Source organism: Mastomys coucha, unplaced genomic scaffold, assembly GCF_008632895.1.
Source record: "Mastomys coucha isolate ucsf_1 unplaced genomic scaffold, UCSF_Mcou_1 pScaffold15, whole genome shotgun sequence".
Taxonomy (NCBI): Eukaryota; Metazoa; Chordata; class Mammalia; order Rodentia; family Muridae; genus Mastomys; species Mastomys coucha.
In genome coordinates this window covers 168,189,136-168,216,921 of record NW_022196897.1, presented here as the reverse complement: position 1 = coordinate 168,216,921, position 27,786 = coordinate 168,189,136, and the positions used below count along the sequence as shown (strand labels likewise).

Here is a 27,786-nt window from a genome sequence, read left to right as displayed (position 1 = left end):
AGGACCTTCGGAAGAGCAGTCAGTGCTCTTACCTGCTGAGCCATCTTGCCAGCCCAAGAATCATTTTAGATCTGACTTTGTTGGAGGTCTTTTGTACTTAGGCCCTCTCTGGTACACCCCACCTTGTACTTAGACTGCCTCCTACCCCATAAAGAAGAATCAAAATGTCCTATATTTGTGCTCTATCATGGCTTGTGAGACCATTAGAAATCTGAATCAAAGATTAGAATGTATAGTGATGTCCACAAAACTGCATTTCCCTTTTGCATACCATACTCTGGGTCTAAATCTGACCCCAGCTCTTCTAGTACATAATTGCTGTATAATCAAGGAAGGTGCTATGGTTTCTTCATCTCTCAGCTTTCTCAATTGAAAAGAAACAAAAGGTCCCATTGGGCAGATCACACCTGCACCAAGGAATGGTGTGAAGAATTTCAGCACTATTTCTTGTTCTTGTAGATTAGATTGCTTTTTTTGTCCCTTGTTTGCCTGTCTGAAATGTACAGAAAAAGATATTCCTTGAAGCTTTTGGGCTCCACATCCTATTATGAGGCAAGGAAAGAGAAGGCTGGGGAGTGGGGTGAGGACATTGCCTCTTTCTGCTCAGGGATAGAATCATGGAAGAGCAGACACCAAAGTTTATATAGGTACTGGGGTCAGCCCAGTTAGTTCAATAGACAAATCCAGGGCAGTCTGTAGAGTCATCCCACTCTCATCCCACCCTGCCCATCCCCCAGGGGCAGCAGGAAATGGCTTGGTCTAGTTTGTGGCCAGGGCAGCAAGGCTGGCTTCCTCTAAGTCCTGTTTCCTTTATCCGGTTGTTTTGCTCTGAATCCACCAAGCTCAGCCTTCCCCTCCTCTCCATTTCCACCCTTTCCTCCGGTCCAGAGTTGGGCAGGACGGATGTATGACGTTTTAAATCCCTAACCAAGTTGTAGGGTGGGGGTAGGGGGCTTCACTGCCTTCCACATTTCTCAAGGACAGGTCCAACATCCCACCCACGCCCCCTGCTGTATGAGGGAGATAACAACTATTGCCCCTGTGAAGTATAGGCCCCACCCTTACTGAGGTGAAGATCCCTGGATAGACCAGGGCCCACAACCAGTCAGGCAGAGACAAGAAGCGTCAGGTCACGTCATTAGCTCCATTTATTGGGGCCTCAATGCGTGTATACATATCCTGGACCTTTGAGTGCAGGCAATCTGAGCTGAGAGGGTGCTATCAAATCAGTTTGTTTCCAATCTTCTGTGACAAGCGTGAAGGGACAGTGCTAGAATTTGCCTGCACTTAGCGCAAAGAGCTTTTCCCAGCAGGTGGCGACGGCGTATAGGGCACGTATCAGGAGCCGCCTCCGACTGCTGCGCAGCTGTACCGCATGCTTCTTTGGCTGCTGGATCTGCTAGTAGAGACCAGCTGGGAGTCAGTGCATACAGATCCTGCACCCTTGCCTTCATCTCGAAGCTCATGCTTAGCCACGAGGGAAGTAGGTTGTCATCAGATCAGTTGGCCCTAATTGAGTCCAAAGCCTCAGGCCATTGGTACTATAGCCTTTAGGGGAGGGGAGAATGAGGACGCATACCCTGTAAGATGTTCGGCAGTGTCTGCGCATCACTGCCTCGGTGCGCACTGCCACTGTCCATGCCGCTTTCTCTAATGCATTGTGGGGTACTCCAGCCACACTCCCAAGAAGGGTCTGACCCAAGGACTCAATAGACAGTAGGATGCTACTCTCCTGAGTTGGAAAGGGAGGAAAGCCAGAGCAGAGGGGATGGGGGTGGGGCCTGAGGAGGAAACAAATAGTTGTTTGGGGGAACCTCCCCATACCTTTTGGGCATCACAGGAGGTCCCTGGATGGCCCTGACCTCTGTCAGCTCCAGTCAAGTTTTTCTGAATGAAGCGGTGGTGTCGGGGTCCAGGCTCTGTATGTCCACCCATCCCAGCCCATTGTATCGCAGCCTGCAAATCCTGGAAGATGACGGCTTGGTAGTGTCGGAGTACCTCCTGGACACTGCAGGACTGGGACCCAGGCCAGCCCAGGGTAGATCCAAGAAATGCCAGCAGCAGTAGTAGTATATAGAAAGCAGGCTTTGGGGGCACCTGGAGAAGACACCAGGTTAGGGCTGAAAGAGTAGGCCTCCTAGCACAAGAAGTGGCCTCATAGGTACTTGGAGTGACCACAAAGAGTGCTCCCTCATCTTTGAGATGCTAGGAGATAGAAAATCTCATCAGAGCCTCTGGCCATGGCTTATGATAAACCTGGGCAGCCCTAAAGAGACAAACCAAACACATCCATGGTACGCTAGCCGTGTTCTGTGAACATTTGTGGAGTGGAGCATGGGGAAATATTTTCACTGAGTTCTGAAGGACTAGGAAGGTGACAGAGAACAGGTCCAGAGACAAGGGGTGGCACTATGGTCTACATTGGAGAAGCAGAAAAGGGAGCACCTGGAGTACCATGGATCTGTAAAAGCTCCCTTACTTTGTATAAGAAGTGGGATGGGGGAGGGGATACAGCAAGAAGTAATCCTTCATACAGCTTCACCCCTGACTATGCTCAGACCCCTACTTACTAGTCATAGCCCACTCCCATCCCCCAGTTGTTATTCTCTTAGTTGTTCTCTCTCACATACATCTCAAGTCCTTTAGGTGAACAAGAAGGGATCTAGGGATAGAACCACTTTGCTCTTATGCAGTACAAGAACTCCAATTTCCCTTGATATCTCTGCTACAACCAGCCACAGAAAGCCCCAAACTATGGCAAAAACAATGGCTCAGAACTCCAAGATCCACTCCCAATGGGAAGGGAAGGCTCAGAGACAGCAAAAGAAGAAACAAAACCTACCAACAAGTTTCCTCCCACCCAGAATGGAAAGGACTGGTGCTGAGGAAAGCTTACAAACTAGGACGCTGAAGGTCCCCAGGACCCCAGCTCCTCCAAATGGACTAGTTTCCAAATCTACCTCTAGGCCCCCAACTGGAGTTAGGCAGTCTACTTGGACTGGAAAATTAATCTTGTGAACTCAGCAAAACGACAGGACTCAGCTTCCCAGCCCTGGCAGGAGAGCTGAACTGAGCATACCACAAACTCCCACATAGAGATGGGTAGGGAGTGGGGTTTCTGCATGGGATACCAGCAAACTGAAGAACTCTCTTGCAAGTCACTGAGTACCATGGCCAATGAAGGGATATTGATAACAGCCCATCAGACCACATTAAAAACAAGAGCCAATTAGGCCAGCCAGTGAGACTGCTAGTGTATCTAGCACCAACACAGGACTGGTTGGCTGCTTAGAGTTCCTATAACTCAGGTTTAACCCAGTATAAGAGAAAAGGGTTCTGAGAAAGCCAGGACATAAGCACCTGCAATGGTCATTTTACTTGGTACCATTATAAACATCTGGGAGTTTCCATGAGGCACAGGGAAAAAGATTACCCCCACCTCTGCTATGCCCACATCCAGCCCCCTGGCCCAAGGCCCCAGCTTCTCACCATAGGCCTCTCAGGGTCTGGCCTTCCCTTACTCCCTCTAGCAGGCCACACACATGATCCTGAGGTCCTCTGGGTCTTTGGGTGGCCAATGAAACAGGCAACTGGTAGCCACAACAGGTCCTCTACTGGCCGATGGGTCCTCCCTAGATAGATATGAGGGGCAGGTGGAGAGGCTTTTGAAGTTGGCTCCTCCAGCAAAGGGAGGGAGCGACAAGGGAGGGAAGGAAAAGTTCAGTAACCCAGCCCGGCCCCTAACCCCTCCCCAACCTCTCCCCAATCACAATTAACCTGACCCTAGAGCACAGCAGCTGCTTGTTGTATCAGATCCAGGGCTTCCCTGGGTCTTAGATTGAGTTTCCAGCCCCATGGAGACCCCTGCCCTGTCTCAATGGGCAGAGAGCAATAGTTTCTCCTGATAGGCAGGCTAGCCACCAGTCCCCAATCCATATTCAGACAGACTTGTCCCAGCAAGTCTGGAACTTGGGACTTCCCAGACTTCCATCACTGGCCCCACTTCCAAACCTTGGGGTCATCCAGGAATAAGAGGCCCAGTCCCAAGGTTGCTGTTTCCCTTTAGCATAACAGCAGCCTCTGGAACACAACTAATCTTTGCTGAGCAAAGCTCAACTTCTTCCAGCAGAAGAAAAGCAATGGTGTGGACTGAGGAGATAGCCCAGCAGGTTAAGGCACTTGCTGCCAAGCCGTGTTTAATCCCAGGGGCCAACATAATAAGTGGAAAGACTCACGTAGGTCATCCTCTGACCTCCACAGGCAAATTGTGGCATACATGAACCCAATAAATAAATGTGATACACAAGGAGTTGCTGACCACCTCCATTTCCACAGATAGCGAAGATACCTAGAGACCACAGGCTCTCCAAACTTTTCCACAGCCCTACAGAAAACTTTACCCAAGTATCCTCTTCTGTAATTACTCCACTGCATTCAGTTGAAAACAGTCAGAAGAAGAAACCACCAACAGCTTGATGCTGTAGTCAAGTTCTTTGCCCTTCATCTGTGAAGGAACTACTGGGTATGGTCCCTCATCATAGGAAACCCCATGGATTTCTCAATAGAAATAACCAAGCAGCTCCCAATGACAGACATTACTTGGGACAGAAGCAAGAAGAACTTTCCCAAACCAGCACACACATAGTAACCTGTTAGGCATCAATTAATCATCAGGTTCTGCTCCTGTCCTCTTGACTGCAGGAAGAGCTCACACCTTCCAAGTTAAGCAAAGGTGCCTGCTGAGTTTCATTTTACCTCAGAGGACTACAGAACAATGGGGACTTCTACAAGCCTTTCAATCTTTTATAGCTTGGTCCCCATGTGACCTTCAGCCTCTTGTATCACAGATCTGTGACAGAGCCCATATTTTCCATATAGCCTGTACTCTTAACATCTCCACAAAAATCTCAGCAAGTCCTCAATACCCAACTACGTTTTTTCTGGAGCACAATAAGCCCTTGCAGGAGGCTACATCCAAACCAGACTTGACATGACCATCATTCATGGGGAATAGACGCCAAGGACAAAACAGAAAAACAAATGAGGCCCTAGCCCCAACATAACTCTATAAAAATCTTTAATGAATAAAAGACAGTATAGGTTTTGTGCTCATTGTCCATGTGTTGCCCCATAACTCCCTTGTCCTCCACCCCTGCTATCAGAAGGTATTTTTGATGCGGGCGGCCACCAGCACTAGGATTTCCCCAATCTTTCTCTGCCAGTTGGTAATATCCTTGGACACAGCACACCACAGCTCTCCGTGTCGGGGCTCTGCATTCTCACAGCGTTTCCTCACCTCCTCCTGTTGCTCCTGGGGAGACCAAAGGGTACTTTAGGTGGATTCCTTGTGAGATTTACATCTTGTAAGGTACAGGTCTTGCCTGTCCACTTGTAGATCTGGCCCTAGCAGATTTCAAGCCATCCCCTTCTCTTTTGGAACATGCCCTCAAAGTCAGTGTATCTCTGTGTTGAATTGTGTCAGACTCCCTATCTTTTGATTCCCATACGTTTCCAGGTGCACTCTATGAACTAGGTACTTCCTGGATTCAACATAGTCAGGCTACTACTTCCAATGAGGACCCCATGACACCCTGGCCCCCCTGCCTTATGAGCATGGTTCCAACAAAGCTTAACAGGGGAGGGGCTCCTAATCTTGGCCACTTCCTGCCTCCCCTTACCCAGGGATTAGATGGAGCTTTCTACTGTCTCAGGAGTAGCTAGGTAAACAGGCAGATTAGTACTGCACACCAGTGTGCTTGTGTAGCCTCACCTCAGTCCCATGCTGCAGTTCAAATTTGTAGAAGAAGGCCCAGGCATCCCCCAGATCTGAGTCAATCTTCACGGTGCGATGGAACCACTCCCGAGCCTTGGTGATCTTTCTTTCACTCCAGAACAACCTGTTATGGGAGAAGGACTTAGAGCAAGGGACATAGACTAGTGTCTACCATGTTTGGGAGTCATTCTTCTATGTAGGTGATCAGCTGTACCCTGGTAACATGGTAAGACCAGCAAGCCAAGGTATATGTTATAGAAAAGGTCTGAGTCATGGTTCAGGGCTACCTGGAGGTTATTCCAGATCCTTCACTGTTCCACACTGCTTTTCAGAACATTTACACACAGTGAGATCTTAATTTTTTTCTTTTCTTTTTTGTTTTTTTAAGATAGGGTTTCTCTGTGTAACCATCCTGGCTGTCCTGGGATTCTCTCTGTAGACCAGGCTGGTCTGGAAGTCACAGAGATCTGCCTGCCTCTGCTTCCTGAGTGCTAGGATTAAACGAATGCTGCTGCTGCTGCTGCTGCTGCTGCACCACCACCACCACCACCACCACCACCACCAGGCTAGATCTTATCTTCTTAAAACTATCTGGGCCAAATACAATTTGAAACTAACGTTGACAAACATTAATTAAGGCAGATTTAAAAAAAAACCTGAAAGCTCAGATTGCTCCTTAATAAGATACCAACCCCAAACTAGTAACCTCCCTCTTGGCAACCTAAGCAAACACAAAGATCAGCTTCTACAGGTCAGTTCTGGGGACCTGGGCCCAATGGAGTTGCAGTTCCATGGCACTCAGACCACAGCACACGATTGTTGTACCTGATACTCATAGACACTTGAATAGCAACCTGAAGGGAAGACTGGCAGGAAGCCAAGAAACTGGATTGTCAGATGCTAACTTAGAAATGGGGCATAGTGGTGCAGGCCTTTAATCCTAGCACCCAGGGAGCAAAGGCCGGTGGATCTCTGAGTTCAAGGCCTGTTGGCCTACAGAGTCCCAGGATGGCTACATAGAGAAACCCTGTCTCAGAAAATAAAACAGGAAACTAACTTAGGGTCATATGGCACCCCCCCACACCCCCCACTCCAGATAGTTACTGTAGTATAGCAGGGTGTACAATGGGGAGGATGGCATGGCATGCTGTGGGAAACACTCTGGCAGGGCCAGGACTTGGGGCTGTATTCACATGGTTTTAGTGAGGCAGCTGGTGCACAGCTAACCTTTCCACTGCAGACAGCTGTTTGGGCTGCTTTCAGGTACTAAATGGAGTAATTTCATGCTGATAACTTGATTGTTTTTTAAGCCATATAGTACTCTTAATTGCTTAGTGTTAGATAAACTGTGATTTAAAGAACATAAACTCAAGATAGGAGGCACATAGAACACTAGCTTGGGAACAGCAAGGAGTGACTTATTTACTTTAATAAAGCCTTTTGTAAGGTTTATGGCTGCTCTGGATGAGGGCATATAGAAGTTACTCTGGGAAAAGGAAGCCTAGGCTATCAAGGCTGGACCTAAAACCTCCGTCATCTGCTAGGGCTACAGACACTGCAGAGGTGCCAGGTAGCAATGTAAAGGTAGCTGCACCAGAACCTGAACACTCAATGCCATTCAAACAAAACCAAGTTGGTTCTAAGGCTCTGCCTCCACCAATGGCAATGTGCTGGGAGGTGATAGATCACTTGATGGCATTGCAGATGAACCATGGATAATCATTTCTGTACTCCAGAACAATGGATTACAGCAGGTTATTCCCAGGGTCATTGAGCTGAAAGGGTCTGAGTTCTGCTAACACAATGAAAGTGCAAGCCTCTTGGCTTTCTGGGCAGTGGTGGTGACACCTTTAGTCCCAGCAGTCGAGAGGCAGAGGCAGACAGATCTCTGAGTTTGAGACTAGCCTGATCTACAAAGTGAGTTCCAGGACAGTCAGGATACACAGAGAAACCCTGTCTCAAACAAAACAACAAAAACTAAACAAAACAACCAACGAAACAAACAAAAGAACCTCTCAGATACAGCCCCTTCAATCAAATGGGCTGGGCTTAAGATTTAAATTCTGTGTGGACCAATATGAACACTGTCTTGTATGTATGTAATCCAGGCCCCATGTGGTACTGAAACAAAGGGAACAGTCTCATCAGAAGCCTGGGCTGAGGGTGAGCCAAAGAACCCAGGAGGCCTGAGAGAGGGAGTGACCAGACAGATGTCTAGACAGTACCTCAAGGCCTCTAGCAAGAATGTGCTGCCCAGTTCTGGCAGCTGAGACCCATGTAGCTCATCCTGTGCAAACAAAGTCAGAATAGCCAGGCAAAGATGCTGGCAAAACTATACCAGAATCCCAAGTAATGCCAAAAGAACAATTACTCACTTAGCCACAGCTAAAAGCACATGGGGGTCATGTTCACACTTCTTCAGGGCATCCACACTCTTGGTCTTTCTCTGGGGCCTTGCTTCAAGGAAGACAGCTTCAGACCACAGGATACCTGAAATTCACAAGCAAAAATCTACCCCTCAGCCTCACTTCTGGCTTTAGAAGTGCATCCTCTTCTTTAGGCTGCCCCAAAAGGGTATACTCAGGGCAACCACAAGGGTCTCAAGTATCCACCTAGCCAGTAACCTGAATTATACCAGCCTCGCCAGAACAGATACTGAGTCAGCAAACAGGCAATAGGCAGTGATAATCTGAAAGCACTGTCACATACTGTTGTTAAAAATAAAGAAAGTTCGAGGCCAGCCTGGTATATAGAGTAAGTTCCAGGACAGCCAGGGCTATACAGAGAAGCCCTGTCTCGAAAAACACCAAAAAATAAAATAAAATAAAATAAAGCAGCCAGGTGTGATGGTGCACACCTTTGATCCCAGCACTTGAGAGGCAGAGGCAGGCAGATCTCTATGAGTTCGAAGCCAGCCTGGTCTATGAAGTAAGTTCCAGGACAATACTCAAGACTGTTACACAGAGAAAGCCTGTAGAAGAAAGAAAGAAAGGGAGAAAGAAAGAGAGAGAGAGAGAGAGGGAGAGAGAGAGAAGGGGGGAGGAAGGAAGAAAGGGAAGAAGGGAGAGAGGAAGGAAGGGAGGGAGGGAGGGAGGAAGGAGGAAAGAAAGAAAAGAAGAGAGGAAAGAAAAGAAAAGAAAAGGATAGGTAGGCATATGACACATGCCTGTAATCTAAGCATTTGAGAAGCCAAGAGCTGAGGCAGGAGGATCATGATCTAGAAGCCAACCTAAGCTACAAAGTAAGTCTAGCAAAAAATCAAAACAAACATAAAACCAAAAAAAACCCACTACTAGTATAACAAGAAAAATGTAGCACAGCAGATGGTGTATGACACTACTGCCTGACTACACTTCTTATATACCATATGTAAGAAAAATAATAAAAGTTAAAATTTGGCTTAAGGGGCTGGAGAGATGGCTCTGAGGTTAAGCACACTGACTGCTCTTCCAGGGGTCCCGAGTTCAATTTCCAGCAACTACACAGTGGCTCACAATCATTTATAATGGGATCTAATGTCATCTTCTGGCACATAGGTGTACAAGCAGATAGAGTGTACTCATATACATAAATCTTTTTTTTTTAATTAATTTACTTATATGTAAGTACACTGTAGCTGTCTTCAGACACCCCAGAAGAAGGCACCAGATCTCATTATGGATGGTTGTGAGCCACCATGTGGTTGCTGGGATTTGAACTCATGACCTTCAGAAGAGCAGTCAGCGCTCTTAACTGCTGAGCCATCTCTCCAGCCCCCATATACATAAATCTTAAAAGAAGACAAAAAAACCCAACTTGGCTTAAAAAAAAAGATAGTGCCTCAGAACATGAAATCAAACTGTCCCATACTAGAACTGAGGTTTTAGTCTTAAGTCTTTGCAACCACATCAGCGAAGCTAGACTAAAATGGGATACACATGTTGTGTCTTAAAGGAGTCCCTGGAAGTCAGTTTATCCCATCCCACAGAAGATTTCCTCTGTGCCATCTACATGGCCAGAAGTTCTTACCAGAGTTAGGGCACTCCTGCAGCGCCTTGGCCATGAGGGTATTGGCAATGTTCTTCAGCCCTGCCCGGTACTCCAGCCGCACTGATTCCAACCTAGGAAAACAGACCCGGGGATGGGATATGCCCATCTATCACAGCATGACCAACTACTTCAAATGGCCTTCTGCCAGAGAGACCCTTTTAAAAGGCTTTTACGTTTTTACTTTATTATTATTGTCATGCATATTATTCCACACACATGTGGAAGTCAGAGGACCACTTTTGGAAACTGCTTCCAACAGTGGGTTCCATGAACTAAACTCAGATTGTTAAATTTGCTCAGCAAGTGTTCTTTCCCCACTGCTAGTAAAGGAAGGCTCTTGTCTCCTAGAAGGGGGTTAGAACGGATGGCAGCTGGTGTCCACAGCCTGATAGAAAGCAGCAGCCCTATCTAAGATCCCAGACCCCACAGGATCCAGATACAAGTGAAGACAAGGGAACAAGCACAGACCATATGTGATCACTACATGGCAATCACCTAAGAATGAGCCCCCTCAGCAAGTGTCCTCTCTCATCTCCGTCTAACCGCTAGCTGGACTCTGCATCCATTACCCATACCTCGTCATGTGGCTCAACCTGGCATAACTCACCAGCCTTCTCCGTCAATCACCCAGGTACTAGGGAATACTACTATCACCATACTTAGCCCCCTCTGGCAAGTTTCTTCATGTTACTCAAGACCTTCCTGTTACCTCTTTTATAGTCCACTTTCTTAGTTCCGTTCCCTGACATCTTAGAACACTTCACTAAAAGCGCACTTACCATCGAGACCCAGTTTTCCTAAGCAGGACTATGACACTCATAAAAGCTGTCACCTATTATTGAGTCCACAGGAGCCTGGGCTAAAATGAAGAAGGAGCTGAGGACAGCCTCTAAAGGGGGAACTGAGATGATTACCAAGAACTCACCATAGCCCAGGGTTCTTTGGGTTTTTCAGACGAGATTTCTCTAAAATGGCCCGAGCACGAGTCAGCTGCCCAATCTTTTCCTCTAGCCGGGAAAGCAAGAGCCATAGTGGTGTGGAGTGAGGACATTTCTTCAGCTGTGACCAAAAAATTGTATAAAATAAGAGCTCAGAGAGCATCTACAAAACACTGAGATTTATGTCAGTTTCTAGGAGAACTATAGGGCTATTACCCATGTCCTCCACACTCAACATTGTGTCAGCTTCTAGGAGAACTGTAGGGCTGTTACACATGTACTTCATACTTGACATTGTACAAACAGGTATGCATCAGTTTGCTGTGTGTAATTGTGTTGTGTACATGTACAATAAAGGATGCCTGTAGGACTTTGAATATGTGTCATGCATATGTGTACACAGGGTGTGCAATTCATTATGCTACTTTTGATGTACTGAACGAACCCTATATATCCTAAACACAGGCTGTGCAACTTTGTAGGAAAAAAACACAGTACCCACAGTAACATGGAAGAAAAAAGGCTCAATTCCAAGCACAAAGTTCTATCCCTGACCACTGGCCCTCCACCTCTTTCAGAAGTATGGGAAGATGACTAATGCCATGTCATGCTTCTGGGTTTCCTGAGATATCTTGATAGGGGCTCACCCCCTGGTTATAGGCCTCCCGAGCCTTCTCCATCAGTTCTCCTTGCTCCTCAATCTGCCCCTTCATCATCCACAGCTTGGGGAAATCTTCATAGTGCCTCAGAGCCTCCTCACATAGCTCCTGTGCAGCAGTGATGTTCCCCAGCACCCACTCCAGCTTCACAGACTTCATGAATACCTGCAAAGCAGAGAAGCACTGTCACACGAGGGACACTTCCACCATTTATCTGGATGCTATCTTCACATCACATGCTTGAAGTCACAGACATCTGTCCTGGGCCTCTTAAGTTTTTGTATTAGCTCTTTTGTGAATACAAAAGGTATAGATAAATAAAGGGATGCATGTTTAAGCCCAATACCAAGACAGGGCTTGGGTCTGAGCTGTGCCTTCATCTCTCTCCTTCCAAATGCCATGCAGGAGCCAAGAGGCACTCCGCCAACTCTCTCCAACCCACCAGTCACCACTCACACGGGCAGTGGGTGCGCTGCTCCGAGCCTTGGCTAGTAGCCTCCGGGCTCGCTCATATTCATTGTTCTCTGACTCCAGCTTCACAGCCGCCAGCCAGATCTCTTCGCTGTTGGGGTTGGCCTGGAGAACAAACACAGCTGCATCAGAAAGGCTCAGCACAAAAGTGACCAAGGCTAGATCACGCTTAATCAAATACAGGCAGTCTGAAAACTGAGTTGGCCCTCTCTCTGATGTAGGACTAGTATTAGTACCCTCTTGCACAAGCTACAAACTAGGAAATGACAGGATAGACCTCAGCCAGGACCCAAGCTTACCTGAAGGAAAAACAAAACAAAACAAAACCCCACATTTGTTTTTGCTCTTGTACAGAAATGAAGCAACAATGCCAGAGCCCTGGAGCCGCCCTCTCTAGAATCCGTCTAAATTCTAAACAGCCTCTGAAACGAATGCCTTGTGTCAGGAGCTGCTATATCTAACTTAATCCCTTCCCCTTAGCCAGCCACACCATATGGTCAGGGTAGAAAGATGTTCAAGGTGCAGATAATGAAGTGTAAAAGGCCCCCAAAGGCATGGGCCAAGCCACACAAACACACAGTCCAGTAAAAGTGGTGCACTCAAAACTTGCACCCACCCTCCTCTGGAACTTCTGCTGCATGGCTATGGTGCCTACCATTATGGGAAAGGAGAACCAACCATCTTAAAACTCTGGCATGCAACTAGAAGAGAAAACTGTATGTGGAAAGAGCATCAATTACTCTGCACAGCACTACCACCTGCTCTTGTGTCCTTTCCAAGTGACAGCTGGAGCAAAAGATTGTCCCAAATTAGCTCTTTTTTCTGGTGTTTCTGTTGTCTCACAAGAGACAAACTTTACTGTGACCCTGGGCCATGATACTAGACTGATATTTATATAGTATTCTATAACTTATTAAAAAGAATCTAACACCTATGTTATAATAAAATATTAGGATTTTTTTGACAGAAATATTTTTCAAATGTTACATGTTGACTGGGGAGATATCTCAGTGGGTAAGTACTTATTGGGCAACCGCATAAAAGTCAGGCACAGCAATCAATGCTCATCTGTAACCCCAGTACAGGAGAGTGGAGACAGATGGGTTCTAAAGACAACTGATGCCTAGATAAATCAAAATGGCAAGCTCTAAACTCCAGGTTCAGTGAAAGATCCTGTCCTAAACAAACAAACAAACAAACAAACACAAAAAACCACCAGGGAGTGGTGTATGCCTTTAATCCCAGCATTTGGGAGGCAGAGGCAGGCAGATTTCTGATTTCGAGGCCAGCCAGGTCTACAGAGTGAGTTCCAAGACAGCCAGGGCTACACAGAGAAACCCTATCTGTGAAACAAAAAAAGAAAAAAAAGAAAAAAGGAAGGTAATAGAGGAAGACACTCTAGGTTGACCTCTAGTATGTACACACCCACGCACCCACACCCACAGTCACCATGCCTGCCACATATACACTATACATGTTGTAACAGCCAGACCTAGTCAGTCCAGGTAAGTATGACTGTTTTAATGGGGCCCCACTCTCAAAGAGGTACTAAAACACTCCAGTGGCTTATGCTTTGGTCTTGTACTCTGGAATACTTGGCCTATAGTCATACTAGGTAGAGGGGACTAAGAGGTCAATGTTCTTGGTTGGGATGTTTTTCATGCTTTGACCCCATAGATCAGGCCATGCCCATAAATTAGTGTCTCTAGACTAGACTATGGCATATCCTAAAAAATATGTATAGGATAAATTCTGAGGCTACAGTAGCACCAAAGCTGAGTTTGTGTTCATGGCCCCTTCCAGGACAGGCACCCTTCACCTACCTGAAAGGCCAGGGCCAGGATGCTCCTTGCTGCGGGTACATCCCCTGCCAGCCACTTCGACTTGGCACCCATGAGCCACAGCACCTCTGCTTTGGGGCAGTGGGCCACGGCCCTTTGCAAGAGTGCTTCCAGAGACTCCCTGCAAGATAGAGGACATGGTCACTAGGGCCAGGGCCATAAATCAGAGCACATAGCTACCAAGATGCTGAAAAGACAGTCACCACTCCAAAGTTCGGTACTATTAATGATTTACGAGATTTTACAATGGGGAGAGTGTGGGGAAATCTTTCCTTCCAATAAAGAATCTAAAATCAACTACTGAAGAGTGCTCTATAAAGCAAAGCATTGTTTAAACAGCAGAGCCTTTTACAGCCATGTATCCTGGGGCACTGATAGCAGGGCAGTCTGGTGACAGTGAAGGTCTTTTTATCTTGAAGCACAGAGGATACCCTGGATTCACTAATAGCCCTGTCTCCCCCCCCTCCCCAAAAAGGTCTTAAGAATATTTGTCAGCCTTGGATACTGGGTATGAAGTCTCTGGGTTATCTCTAGCCACCACTACCTCTTGGTCACACCAACTTCACTTGAATACTGGGCATGAAGCCTCTGGGTTATCTCTGGCTCACCACCACCTCTTGGTTACACCACCTTCGCTGATGAACTCTATGAGCCCTCATGTTCAAGAGCAAACCAAAGAATATACAAAACCATATCATACACAAAGTGCCTACAGAAATACCACCATGTTCCCCAGAGCCCTGGGCCCAAGTATCGATGACTTTCTTCATCAGTCTGTGAGCTATAGGTTGTGGGAGGGAAGTAACCATTGAAACATGTGAGTGGGCAGCATACACTAGGCCACCAGTCATGACCATAGCAAGTGACATTCTATAAAGTGAATCATAGGAACCTTTCAGAAAGTTCTCAAGTCCCCTAAATAGTTAACTCAGAAATACCAAGGCAGCTGGCAGGGTCAGGAAAAGGCCCTGTAGAAATTAACATCAAACAACATCAGAAAAGAAAGAGCTCAAAGTCACAGCTGCAACCTTGGTAAAACCAGCAAGGTCTGTGTCCACCCAAACAGGGACAAGCTGAGGACCCATAAGAGGATGATATAGGGTACCCAGGGACATGAGCCCCAACCTTAGAGAGTTACACATTTAAAACAAGAAATTACAATGCCTAATTTAATCAGCATTTACAGCCAATAAGGCAGACCCAAAGGTTTTTCCAATTAAAGGGTACAATTAAAGGAAATTGTCAAGGACCTCCTTCTGTGTACAAAAACCAGCCAAACCCCAGAAAGCTAGAGCAACATAAATGAAAAACAGACTGCATGGCCCCTGACACTGTACCGCCCACTGCTAAAGGCAGTGCCCCAGCATTAACAGCCTGCATTGGAAACTTTTAGACCCAAGGCGCACTGGTAAAGAACAGGCTTCCAAGATGCCTCGGTTTCTCAACTATAAAATAGTGATAATCCAATCACTGAAGGGCTATAAAGAATGAGGCAGTTTCAAAGTCCCAAGGGCTACAAAAGTGTAACCTGATCACGATCACAGAGAGACAGACCCAAAATGGTGTCGTGTAGGGAAGTAAGGTTTGAATCCAGCACCATGCAAATAGGAAGTGGAAACTAACCACATACCTGGTACCATGATTCTTCTCAAAGTATGCAGCTCGTAACCACACACTTTTCTTGCTGGGGAAGACTTGTAGGGCATAGGCATATATGGCTCGAGCACACTCCAGGGCATTGTGGGCCACACACTAGAGCAGAGAGACACTATGAGGAAGGTAATTCAGGACTGCCATCGAGCAGATAATAATACTTTTTCAAGCTTCTTACAATTCTCAGTAATGACATCTGGTAGCAAATATGCTGTGGCACTGATCTAATTAAGCTACAATCTAAGACAAGGATACCTGGGGATGGGAACACAAATGCTGAGAAAGCCCAGAAGGCAGCCTTCTGGGCCTGGCATGCAACGACAGCCGGTAAAAGGAGTAGTAGTTCTTGCCTGCAGGATAACACATGCACACAAACATGCACATGTGTAGGGTTATGGCTAAGGCAAGTGTGTATGTATGCACATACACTAGGCTATACTATACACACACGTAAGTATATGTGTATCATATGCTGATTCTTAACTAGGAGTACTATTTATTTTCCATTAAAAAGGTTAAGCTATTCAAAACTTGTACAAGACAAATCAACACAAAGAGGTTAGAATCCCACCAATCTGGTAGAAATCACAGCAGATACCATTAGCCTCTGCTTCCTTTAGTCTCCCCACCCCCATCCTATCCTCCAACACCAGGGATTAAACCCAATGTGAGGGCCTTGTAATGACAAGCACCCTACCATCTAGCTACATTTTTCACCCTTTGTTATTTTGAAATAGTTTCTCTTAAGTTATCAGACTGGCCTTGAAACTGCAATCTCAGGTTTCTAAAGAGCTGTGTAACAGCTGCACCATTAGGCCTAGATCCTCTAAATTTTTTTCTATGTTCAAGTGATTTTAGAGGCTGGTGAGATGACTCAGTTGTTAAGAGTACTTGCTGTTCTTACAGAGGATATAAGTTTGGTTGCCAACACTCAAATCATGTAGTTCCTCAGTAACTCCAGCTCCAGGGGAAATGGTGCCCTCTTCTGGCCTCTGCAGGTATCTGCAAACATGCAGCACATGCACACATACATGTACCTTAGTGGTTTAAATAAAAATGGCCTCCATAAGCCAATAGGGAGTGGAACCATTAGGAACCCTGGCATTGTTGGAGTAGCTGTGGCTTTGTTACAGGAGATATGCCACTAGGGGGTGGGCTTTGAAGTCTCAGAGGCTCAAGCCTGGCCAAGGTGTCACTGTTATTTTCTGATGCCTGCAGATCCAGATGTACAACTCTCAGCTCTTCCTGTCTGCTTACTCAGTGCCACACTTCCCACCATGACAAAAATGGATTAAACCTCAGAAACCATAAAATGTTTTCCCTTATAAAAGTTGCTGTGGTCATGGTCTCTTCACAGCAATATAAACCCTAAGACATGTATACACATACGCAAAAATAAAAATAAGTCTTAAAAAACAAAACAAAATACACCCAACATTCATATACATAAAGTAATAGGTAGGGGCTAGAGAGATGGGTTAGCAGTTACAAGCACTGGCTGCTCTTTCAGAAGATTGGAGAGCTCAGTTACTAGTACCCACATGGTAGCCCAGGATAACCATCTGTAACTCAAGTCCCAGGGGATCCAACACCTACTTCTGGCCTCCTTGAGGTGCACAGATACATGCAGGCAAAATATCCATACACATAAAATAAAAATAAAAATAATACAGAGTGAGCTCCAGGACAGCCAGGGCTATACAGAGAAACCCTGTCTCGAAAAACCAAAAAAAAAAAATAAAAATAAAAATAAAAATAAAAAAAAACAAAAAAAAACAAAGAAAAAGTGCTAGGTAGTGGATGGCTTAGTCACATGTATGCTATAGAATGTCCACACATACACTTAATTTTTTTTTTTTTTAGTGATAGGTAATATCAAATGATAAACCCAGTTACAAAATGCAGTGACAACATCAAATGAGAGCTAGTTTAAAGGCTCTTCATGGTAACCATAAGACCCAACAACAAACTGAACAGGCTCTGATACTTATTCTAAGGCTAAAAGAAGACTAAGGGCTCCCTTCCTGGAGAAAAAAAAAAAAAAAATCACATCCTTCTATGATCTGCAGATAGCACTCCGGAAGCAGAGACAGGCAGATCTTTCAGTTTGAGGCCAGCTTTATCTACACAGTGAGTTCCCAGGTAGCTTGGGCTGGGGCCTGGGGCAACAAAGAGAAACAATGTCTCAAAACAAAACAAAAACAAAAAAAAGGAGGGATCTGAATGGGGGGGGGGTAAGTTAAAGGCCACTAGGGAGAAAGAAGGACAAGCTATTACAATTGTAAATGACAAAATAAGGGGAGCTGGATGTGGTAGTACACATCTTTAGTCCTAGCACTTGGGAGGCAGAGACAGGCAGATCTCTGAGTTTGAGGCCATTCTGGTCTACACAGTGAGTTCCAGGCCAGACAGACCTATACAGTAATATTCTGTCTCCTAAAAAGAAAAAAAGAAAGAAAATAAGGAAGGAAGGAAGGAAGGAAGGAAGGAAGGAAGGGAGGGAGGGAGGGAGGGAGGGAGGGAGGGAAGAAGGAAGGAAGGAAGGGGAAGGAGGGAGGGAAGGAGGGAAGGAGGGAGAGAAGGAGGGAGGGAGGGAGGGAGAAAAAAGCCTAGGTGGTGCTGCACTCACAGCTATGTACACACCACAAGGAAGTTATCCAGTTATGCAAAACTCCTGGTCAGGTATCTTCACAGAGGAGAGATGCCAATGAGCCTGTTAGTGTCCAGGACCCCACAATATGTGTAGAAACAGGTGTGGAAGGAAGAGAGAGGTATGCTGAGATTTTTTCATCAGACCCAATCCCTCCTAAATCAATCACATGAGCTGACTCTGATTCAACCACCAGAGAAGTCAAGAAGGACCTTTTCTCAGGTGGTGTATCCTGACTAGGAATGTGTATCTAGAAAGGTTAGACTTAGACAGGGCAGACAGACATACTTCTGTGTAGCCACACAAAGCAAATGAGGTCAGCTGCAAAAATTCTTAGAACCTCTATTGCCTTAACTGCCTATAGCTTCAAGTAACAGTGTCCAGGGCCCAGTGGGATAAGCCAACCCACATAGGAAGGAGCACTAGGAACACCCAAGAAATATTATTTCTCATTCCTGCATGAAAAGAAAACAGCTGCCGGGTGGTGGTGGCTCACGCCTTTAATCCCAGCACTTGGAAGGCAGACGCAGGCGGATTTCTGAGTTCGAGGCCAGCCTGGTCTACAGAGTGAGTTCCAGGTCTGCCAGGGCTATACAGAGAAACCCTGTCTTGAAAAACCCAAAAAAAGAAAAAAAGAAAAAGAAAAAGAAAAAAGAAAACAGCTATGGTTAATGACTAAGTGTAGTTAAGTGACAAGAAAAATGAGAAAAGCTGAGCACAAGATCCTGAGATGCTCATGCCTGAGATGCCAGCACCCCAGAGGCAGAGAAGGTAGATTCTTGAGTTCAGGCCAACCTAGGCTTCATCAAGAAAGTAAAGAAAGAAAGGAAGAGCCAGGGGTGGTGGTGCACACCTTTACTCCCAGCACTTGGGAGACAGAGGCAGGCAGATGGAGGGAGCCTGGCCAACATAGTGAGTTCCAGGACAGCAAAGACTACACACAAATCCTATCTCAAAAAACAGAGAGGGAGAAGGAGAGGGAGGAAGTGAGAGAGAGGGAGAGAGAGAGGGGTACAGGGAGAGAGAGGGAGGAAGTGATAGAGAGGGAGAGAGGGAGGAAGTGAGAGAGAGGGAGAGGGAGGAAGAGAGAGAGAGGGAGAGAGGGGTACAGGGAGAGAGAGAGGGAGAGAGGAAGGAAGTGAGAGAGAGGGAGAGAGGAAGTGAGAGGGAGAAAGAGAGAGATCCACACAGAAGCACCACAGCTAGCGTCTACCCAGATGAATGCTCTTCGTTATTATGCAGTTTCTACCCACAAAAAGTTTTTGTAAAGGGCTTACAGACTTATGCTACAGGTCAGTGGTGCAGCACTCACCAAACATATACTAGGCCTAATCCTCAGTACCAAAAATAATAAATAAATAAACTGAACTGAACTGGAGGCTGAGGCAAGAAGATCCTAAGTTTGAGACCAGTCTAGGTTACACAGCAAGACCTTTTCTCAAAAACCCAAAAGAAACAATTGGGGGTGTAAAGTCTTTGGTAGAACACTTCATTGCCTGCCACTTACGGGGTCTTTGGTTCAATCTCTAACACCACATTATTAACACACTAGTTCACACCTACAACGCTAGTACTTGGGAGGTAAAGGTATGAGGGTCAGAAGTCCAAGGTTACACATGAAGTATAAGGCCAGACTTGTCCACATGAGAAGTTACCTCAAAAAATAAGTGGGAGCTGAAGAAATGGCTCAGCAGTTAAGAGCACTGGCTGCCTTTCCAGAGGACTCAGCACAACCTTCTGTAACTCTACTGCCAGGGGATGCTCTCTTCTGGCCTCTGTGAGCACTGGAGGCACATGTGGTTCACAGGAAGGTAAACCACTCATTTACATTACATAAATGAATGAATAAATGCATGAATGAATGTTTTAAAGAGCCCAAACCAAATCAAAACAGAAAATCACCACTTGACCTGGCAGTGGTGGAACACGCCTTTAATTCCAGCATTTGGGAGGCAGAGGCAGGCGGATTTCTGAGTTCAAGGCCAGCCTGGTCTACAGAATGAGTTCCAGGACAGCCAGGGCTCTACAGAGAAACCCTGTCTCAAAAAACTAAAAAAAATCACCACTTGGCATATACCATAGAAACAACTATTTCAGTGAAAAAAACATTTTTCATTACTTTGGCTTAGAGGCTCTTGTCTGTAAACTTTGCACTTGGGAGACTAAAGAAGGACTGCTGTCAGTTTGAGGTCAGTCTGGACTATACAGTGAGACTATCTAAAACAAAGAAATAAAGAAAAAAAGAACAAATAATAAAAACAACCATTATTAACAGGTCCTTAAACTATATTCCATAAAACCATTAGCCCCTAATACTTAAAAATCTAGATTTGGGTAGGAGATGTAGCTTAATGGTAGAGGACCTGACTAATATACTCATGTCCCTGGTTCCACCCTAGCACCAGATAACAAACCAACCAAATAAATAATAAAAAGAAGATTCATGAAACAAAGACAGATTGAAGCCTTTTTAAGGTCTTTCTCAGGTTAAGGTTGACCTAAGGCTGTGTAGCCCTGGCTGTCTTGGGTGCTGGGATTAAAAGGGTGAGCCACCATCACCTGGATTAAATAGATAAATATATATAATATGTATAATATATTATTTACATTTTTTTAAGGAGAACACCTAGGAAGTTGGTGAGATTTAAGGAAGATCTGAAGACTATGAATCACATGTACCAGCCTCACTTTCTGATCCTAACACTGTGCTAAATGATGCAAGTATACAAAAGTGTGAAGAGTGATAAGGCACGTAGGTAAAGTGGGTAAGTATGAGGAATAAGGATAAAGGGCATATACAAACTCTAATTCTGTAATATTCATGGGTATCTGAAAAAAACAAAAAACTTTTTTTTTTTTTTGAGACAAGGTTTCTCTGTTTACCCCAGGCTGTCCTAGAACACGGTCTATAGATCAGGCTGGCCTCAAACTCAGAGATCCACCTGCCTCTGTCTCCCAATTGAAATTATTTTTATTTTAAAATAAAAAGCCACGTGTGGTGGTAATGGATATGAAAAGATACTACCTGCTTTTAAGGTAGAAACATAATCTAAAGCTGGCCTGTAATACTGAGTAGGACCTTGTCTCAAAATTCATAAAAAAAAAAAAAAAAAAAAAAAAAAAAAAGATGGGCATACCTTTAATCCAATGAATCCACCTTTAAGAGGTGGAGGCAAACAGATTTTCCTTTATTTGAAGCCAGCCTTGTTTACATAGAGAGTTACAGGCCAGCCAGAGCTATACTGAGAGACCCTGTTTCAAAAACAAACAAATAATAAATAATAAAAGGCTCAAATTGTTTAACTACTGCTTAGCCTGTTGCTTTTTTGTAATATACTCAAAAGATCGGTTTTCTTCCAAAATTACTACAAAATAAAGGAAGGAATGAAGAAAGGAAGAAGGGAGGGAAGGAGGGAGGGAATGCTACATCTGTTTTAAACAACTTTTTATTTGTTTTGGTTTTTTTTGTTTTGTTTTGTTTGAGATAAGGTCTACGAAATCCTGGTTGGCCTAGAACACGCTATGCAGCCAGGCTGGCCTCAAACTCACATGATCCACCTTCTCTGCCTCCTTAGTTCTGGGATTAAAGGTGTGTGCCTTGTTTTTGTTATTTGTTTTGTTTTTTTTGTTGTTGTTGTTTTGTTTTTTGAGACAGTATTTCTCTGTGTAGCACTGGCTATCCTGAAACTCACTTTGTAGACCAGGTTGGCCTCAAACTCACTCATAGATATCTGCTTGCCTCCTATGTGCTGGGATTAGAGTCAGGCACCAACAACCATTCCTCCTATTTTAATATCCTAAACAAGTTTATAAATATAGCCCTATAGTTTTCCCTCTGGGAAATGGGAAACTAATTTGAGGACATAATTTCAAAGAGGTAGCAACTCTATGCAAAATGTTTCCTGAAATGTAATCTGTAGAGGAAGCAGAAGTGAAAGATATCCGGGTGCCATAAGGCTCTCAGCTGAGCACGCTGTGATGCAACCACACTAACTGCAGCAGCCACACCCCTGTAATAGCTACTCCTCCATTTAGTAAGCACTCAAACTTAAACTCATGATTACAGAATTCTGCTACCTTATACTGTAGCTTCATCTAAAGTAAGTGTATTAGAACTAGATGTAATCCCAGCAATGATAAAGCAGGACGCTCTCCAGCTCTAGGACAACCTGGGCTGCAGAGTGAGGCTCTGTTTCAAAAACAGACAAAAAATAAAAATAAAATCAAGCACATGAGAAAGACTTTTAAGAAGACAGAAGAGAAGGAGGGGGAAAAGATATGGAAAGCAACCTACGCATTAATGGGGCCACGGTTCCTGAGAAGGCTACAGACTGGAAAGCAAGCAAGCAAGCTTACACTGTCAGCATCTTCCATCCAGGTGTGTTTTCGATCTTCCTCCTCAATCCCGATACCGATTACAGCACGCATGACAGCCTGGCACGTGGCCACACTCCCTGCCCTGTCACACTCCTCAGCATCCTGAAGGAGAAACAGACACTTTGTTTGGATTTTTTAGTAACGTGTGTGCTATTTGTGAATGGTGACTAATAACATACCTATTGTCTTGGACATATACTCTGGGAAACCTGAATAGCATATCTGCCATATTGTCTCTTCATTGATGCTCCTGTTCTAATTACTCTACAGTTAAGTCTTCAAATAACATGCATGACTGAATGAAACCACGTTTATACATACAGTATATTTTAAGCAAGATCCAGTGATACACCACTTGCCTAGAGCCTTATTCATGGCTCTGGGTTCAATTCCTAAAACTGTGGAAAAAATTATTTTAAAGACGTTGGAGGGGTGTGTGGGAGTTGGTGGTGGGGGTTAGCTGGTAAGAAGGTAAAGGCGTTTGCTATGAAATCCTGGTAACCTGAATTTAATCCCTAGGAGAGATCCAACTCCAAAAGTTGTCTTCTAGTTTCTACACTTACACTATAGCACATGCCCCCAAAAACATTAAAAACAAGGCTGCATAGTAGCACATACTTTGAGCTAAAGAAACCTTTAAAGGAGTGGGAGTAAAAGACAAGGTAAAAAATATTTATACCTTTTGGACTAGAACTCACAACTTAAATTATAAAAAAAAAAAAAGAATACTCAGGCCCATATAGGAACTGTTAGCAGGCCGGGCAGTGGTGGCGCACGCCTTTAATCCCAGCACTTGGGAGGCAGAGGCAGGCAGATTTCTGAGTTCGAGGCCAGCCTGGTCTACAGAGTGAATTCCAGGACAGCCAGGGCTACACAGAGAAAACCTGTCTCAAAAAAACAAAAACAAAAACAAAAAAGAACTGTTAGTGGAAGTTCTGCAAGGGAGATTAGATGAAAACCTGGGTTGGAGCAGATGACCAACCACAGGAACAGTCCACTGGGCAGGTCAGCATGCAGCAAGGTACTTCTAATTTTAGGAAAGCAGATTTGGGACACAGAGAAAGAAGACATATTTGTCTTGGGGGTTTACTGCTGTGCAGACACCATGACCAGGGCAAGTTTTATAAGGTCAACATTTAATTGGAGCTGTAAGTCCATTATCATCAAGGTGGGAGCATGGCGGCATCTAGGCATGGTGAAGGAGGATCTGAGAGTTCTACATCTTCATCTGAAGGCTGCTAGTGGAAGACTGAATTCAAGGCAGCTAGGATGAGGGTCTTAAAGTTCACACCCACAGTGCCATGCCTATTCCAAAAAAGGCCACACCTTCTAATAGTACCACTCTCTGGGCCCAGCATATATGAACCATTACAATATCTATGTCCAATTTTTTTTCTGAAAAAAAAAAAAAAGTCATGAGAGAGGAATGTATTGCAAAAAGTTAGGTATAATAAAGTATCTTGTACATCTATTAGGAATTAAACTAGTGATCCAACAGACAACTGTTGTAAAGGACGAAGACATACAGTTTATCAGGAAACAAAATACAACAAATTTTTTTACAGAGAAACCTTGTCTCGAAAAAAAAAAACAAAAAACCAAAACCAAACAAAAAAAATAGCAGGGCAGTGGTGGCGCAGGCCTTTGATCTCAGCACTTGGGAGGCAGAGGCAGGCGGATTTCTGAGGTTGAGGCCAGCCTGGTCTATAGAATGAGTTCCAGGACAGCCAGGACTACACAGAGAAACCCTGTCTCGAAAAAAACTAAAAAAAAAAAAAATAAAATAAAATAAAATAAAATAAAATATCTCTAAAGAAACTATAAGCTATTCTCTTCTATAAGATGCTAAATTGTTTCCAGGGACATTTTCAGATCAGTATGGTATCTGATCTTTTTATTATATTGCACTTTAACTGCAAGTGTGAGGAGATTGAAACCACCAGTGTCAAGAGGTTAGAGTTGTATAGGGCAGGAGCTTTGACAATCAGACTCCAAATCCCCCTATCCTGTTCAGAATCAAAATGTGAAATTTTGTGTGTATGTATGTGTGCCAGGACCAAAGAGAGGTATCTAACCAAGTGGTAGACATAAAATAGTTTAAATAAGTTAAGAACTAGTCCAAGAATGAGCCAAAGCTCATGGCCAACACACTTAATAATACGTAATTAGTCCCAGAGTCATTGCTCTTGGGAACTAAGTGGTCAGGAGGAAAAAAGAGTTTATAATTTTTTAACCTATGAGGACCTGAGTTCAAATTCTCTCTAAGTACCCACATAAAAAGCTAAGCATGGCCGGGCATGAGAGTGCAAGCCTTTAATCTTTAATCTCAGTACTCCAAATGCAGAGGCAGACAGTTCTCTAAATTTGAGGCCAGCCTAGTGTACTTGGTGTGAGCATTCAACACACATTTCCTTTTTTTTCCCTGATAGCTTTTTGTGTACTCTGGCTTGCTTTAGCAAGGGTAGAAACTTATAAAAGCCATGAGGAGCACCCACTAAGCACCCCTCGAAGGCCTCTGCATCATTCCCTGCCACTAGTTTTCTGCCCTGTGTGAGTTCATGTCCTGATTTCTTTTGATGATGAACAGTGATATGTAAGTATAAGCCAAATAAACCGTCTCCTCCTCAAGTTGCTTTTGGTCATGGTGTTCAACTACAGCAATATTAACTCTAAAACAACTAGCAAAAGAACGCTCGTCATCCATGTCTTTATTCAGCACAAGACGACTCAAGGTATTGGGTCTGTCAAAAGTGGCAGCATACGGAGCACACTCACAATGAGCCCATTTCCTTTGCCAGTGTGGGAACTCTTCAGTGCTGCCCTGTATCTGATGTGAGACCTCACACAAGGTCACATAAGAGGGAGAAATGACTCAGTAATTAGAAACATTGACTACTCTTTTAGAGGATCTGGGTTCAACTCCCAACACCTACATGGCAGCTTATCTATCTGTAACTCTTCTGGAGCGCAAATATGCAAATAGTCGGACACTTATATAAATAAAATAAAATTTTTAAAAATTGTATTTACTTACTTACTCATTCAAAAAAGAGTCCTGCCTGGCCTTAAACTTGCAACTCTCCTGCCTTCACTTCCTGAGTGCTGGTTCATGTATCCAATACCAAGCCTAACTGACTCTATTTAGAACAGAACCCGGAGTGAAAGTTTACCTGGATCCACTGTTCGCGATTGATCTCTACACCATTGGCCCGAAGAGAGGTGATGGCTCGGTCAATGATCTTCTCCACCATCTGAGTGTTCCCATTGGCCTCCTCAAGCTTGGCAGCTGTGATCCAGATGTGCCGATCTGTAGGAATGTTCTCACGTGCTTTATTTAAGACCTTGCGAGCATTTTCGTACGTTTCTAGTCTTGCCAAAGCAAGCCATAGCTATACAAAATAAGCCATAAGGGGAAAAAAAAAAAGAGAGAGAAGTGTGTTGAATGCTGCTGGCACCAAGTAGTGTCTTCTAGGCTGGATGGCAAGCCAGTCTTAATGGACCATAGCACTTCTGCAAAGTGCTTTCTGAAAGCTAAAACAGAACCTGTATCATTCATAAGAGTCCTTTTCACTATATCAACTGTGTAGGTATACTTCTGACAACGATTAACACAAAAAGTTGATGGGACTCTTTAAATGTGCAGTGTGTCAGACTTGACAGTAGGTATTAGGTCAAAGATGAGCAAGATGGGTTCACAGATAGTTGTATGATGAAACTTAGCCCTCTGGAATTCTCATGCCTCAAAGGTACTGACTGCAACATTACGCCTCTAAAGTGTATACTCACTATTTTAGTGTGAGCGTGAAGTGCGTGTATACAGTTCATAACACAGTTTTCTATAGCTATCAGGGATGAGCAAAGAAGACTCAGTTCTGCCTATCTACCACAGGCACTGTGCACCATTCACTTGTTCTGTGTACCATGACAACTGAAGCCACCTGTTACCTTACTTGGTAGCTATTGTAGACCACCATTTCAGGCTTCATATTGCCCTCTACTGTCTACTGCCAGGAATTATAGTTTAAATAAGCAGTATACATATGCAGTCTTAGGCACTGGACTTAGGCCTTCTACAGTGGGGTGGTGAAGCTGAGCCTGGAAGACTCACCTCTACACTGGTGGGACAGCACTCTACTGCTCGGCTCAGCATGATTCTAGCATCTTCAGGCTCTTCAAGCTCAACAGCTGCTTTCCACAATCGAACAGAGTTTGGAACATGCTCAAGTGCTGGAAAAGGTCAAATAACAGGAGTGTCAAGAAGGCACTGCCAGATGGATAAGAAGTGCACCCTCCACTCCACTCCCTGAATCAAGGGCTACAGACATGCCCATGCCCATGCCCATTTTGTGGGTCCTTTGATATTGGGATAGACATAAAGCCAGACAGGAGACATTTGATGTAAGAAAAAGAAAGGAACAGTCAAAATCATTGAAGTTGTATCAGTAGGAATTGTAACATAAATACAAAGTGAGCCTCAGGACAGTCAAGACTACACAGAGAAACCCTGTTTGGAAAAACAAAACAAGACATCAAGCTATATACCTAAAATCCACATATGATTGATCAGTGTCAAAAAACCTTCATGATTATATTTTCCCTTTAGAATACATAAAACTGCCGGGCAGTGGTGGTACACGCCTTTAATCCCAGCATGTGGGAGAAAGAGGCAGAGGCAGGCGGATTTCTGAGTTTGAGGCCAGCCTGGTCTACAAAGTGAGTTCCAGGATAGCCAGGGCTATACAAAGAAACCCTGTCTCGAAAAACCAAAAAAAAAAAAAAAAACCATAAAACTTTATGCTGGGTGGTGGTGGCTTATGCCTTTAATCTCAACATTCTGGAGGCAGAGGCAGGTGGATCTCTGTGTTCTACAGAGCAAGTTCCAGGACAGCCAAGGCTACACAGAAAAACCCTGTCTCAAAACAAGGTGGGGGAGGGTAATACCTAAAATTTTTAAAAAGAAGAAAAAGTCATAAGCAAACGCTGAAGCCTCCTATAGAACAGTGATGGCACCTTCTATAGCATACCAGAATCTATGTGTGTGTAATACCTGTGTTACCTGCCCTTAGGTAGCTAGGACAGTGACTCACTGATTGCGTAGTAGCATGGACACTCCACAGAGGCAGTCCAGATTCTTGTTAGTTTCACCATACTTCCCAAAATATCATGTGACTTAAATTTCTGAGTGACTGATTTCTACAGCCTGCAAGTTTTTGGAAGGTGAGCTTACTTCCCCCTTACACACATACAGGATCTCATATACCCTTAAACTTGCTATATTGTCAAGGATGTCTCTATGTAGTGAATTCCTGATCCTCTAGCTTCTACCTTTCACAGGCTGGGATAAGTCTCCATACCCTGATTATTTGTACTCAAGGGAAACTGTAGGTGAAAGAGA

The 27,786-nt window shown here is 44.5% G+C and overlaps 2 protein-coding genes across 2 annotated transcripts in view; both read right to left on the bottom strand.

The window, feature by feature from the left end:
• Positions 1 to 1,270: 1,270 nt before the first annotated feature.
• Positions 1,271 to 4,244, bottom strand: CUNH20orf204 (chromosome unknown C20orf204 homolog). The gene is made up of 4 exons (XM_031373291.1): positions 4,236 to 4,244; positions 1,825 to 2,205; positions 1,580 to 1,732; positions 1,271 to 1,396 (listed from the first exon to the last, which is right to left on the bottom strand). Exons 1-4 carry the CDS (start codon positions 4,242 to 4,244, stop codon positions 1,271 to 1,273), a joined length of 669 nt encoding a protein of 222 aa, XP_031229151.1.
• An 810-nt stretch (positions 4,245 to 5,054) lies between these two features.
• Positions 5,055 to 27,786, bottom strand: part of Prpf6 (pre-mRNA processing factor 6) — a 62,268-nt gene continuing 39,536 nt past the window's right edge. Inside the window, exons 10-21 of the mRNA XM_031373133.1 lie at positions 26,500 to 26,618; positions 25,562 to 25,780; positions 22,371 to 22,493; positions 15,342 to 15,463; positions 13,694 to 13,832; positions 11,856 to 11,975; positions 11,388 to 11,564; positions 10,728 to 10,861; positions 9,782 to 9,873; positions 8,149 to 8,263; positions 5,771 to 5,897; positions 5,055 to 5,311 (exon numbers count right to left, since the gene is read on the bottom strand). Of these exons, the coding sequence (XP_031228993.1) occupies positions 5,159 to 5,311; positions 5,771 to 5,897; positions 8,149 to 8,263; positions 9,782 to 9,873; positions 10,728 to 10,861; positions 11,388 to 11,564; positions 11,856 to 11,975; positions 13,694 to 13,832; positions 15,342 to 15,463; positions 22,371 to 22,493; positions 25,562 to 25,780; positions 26,500 to 26,618 (1,640 nt within the window). The 3' untranslated portion in view covers positions 5,055 to 5,158. The remainder of the gene's footprint in view (positions 5,312 to 5,770; positions 5,898 to 8,148; positions 8,264 to 9,781; positions 9,874 to 10,727; positions 10,862 to 11,387; positions 11,565 to 11,855; positions 11,976 to 13,693; positions 13,833 to 15,341; positions 15,464 to 22,370; positions 22,494 to 25,561; positions 25,781 to 26,499; positions 26,619 to 27,786) is intronic.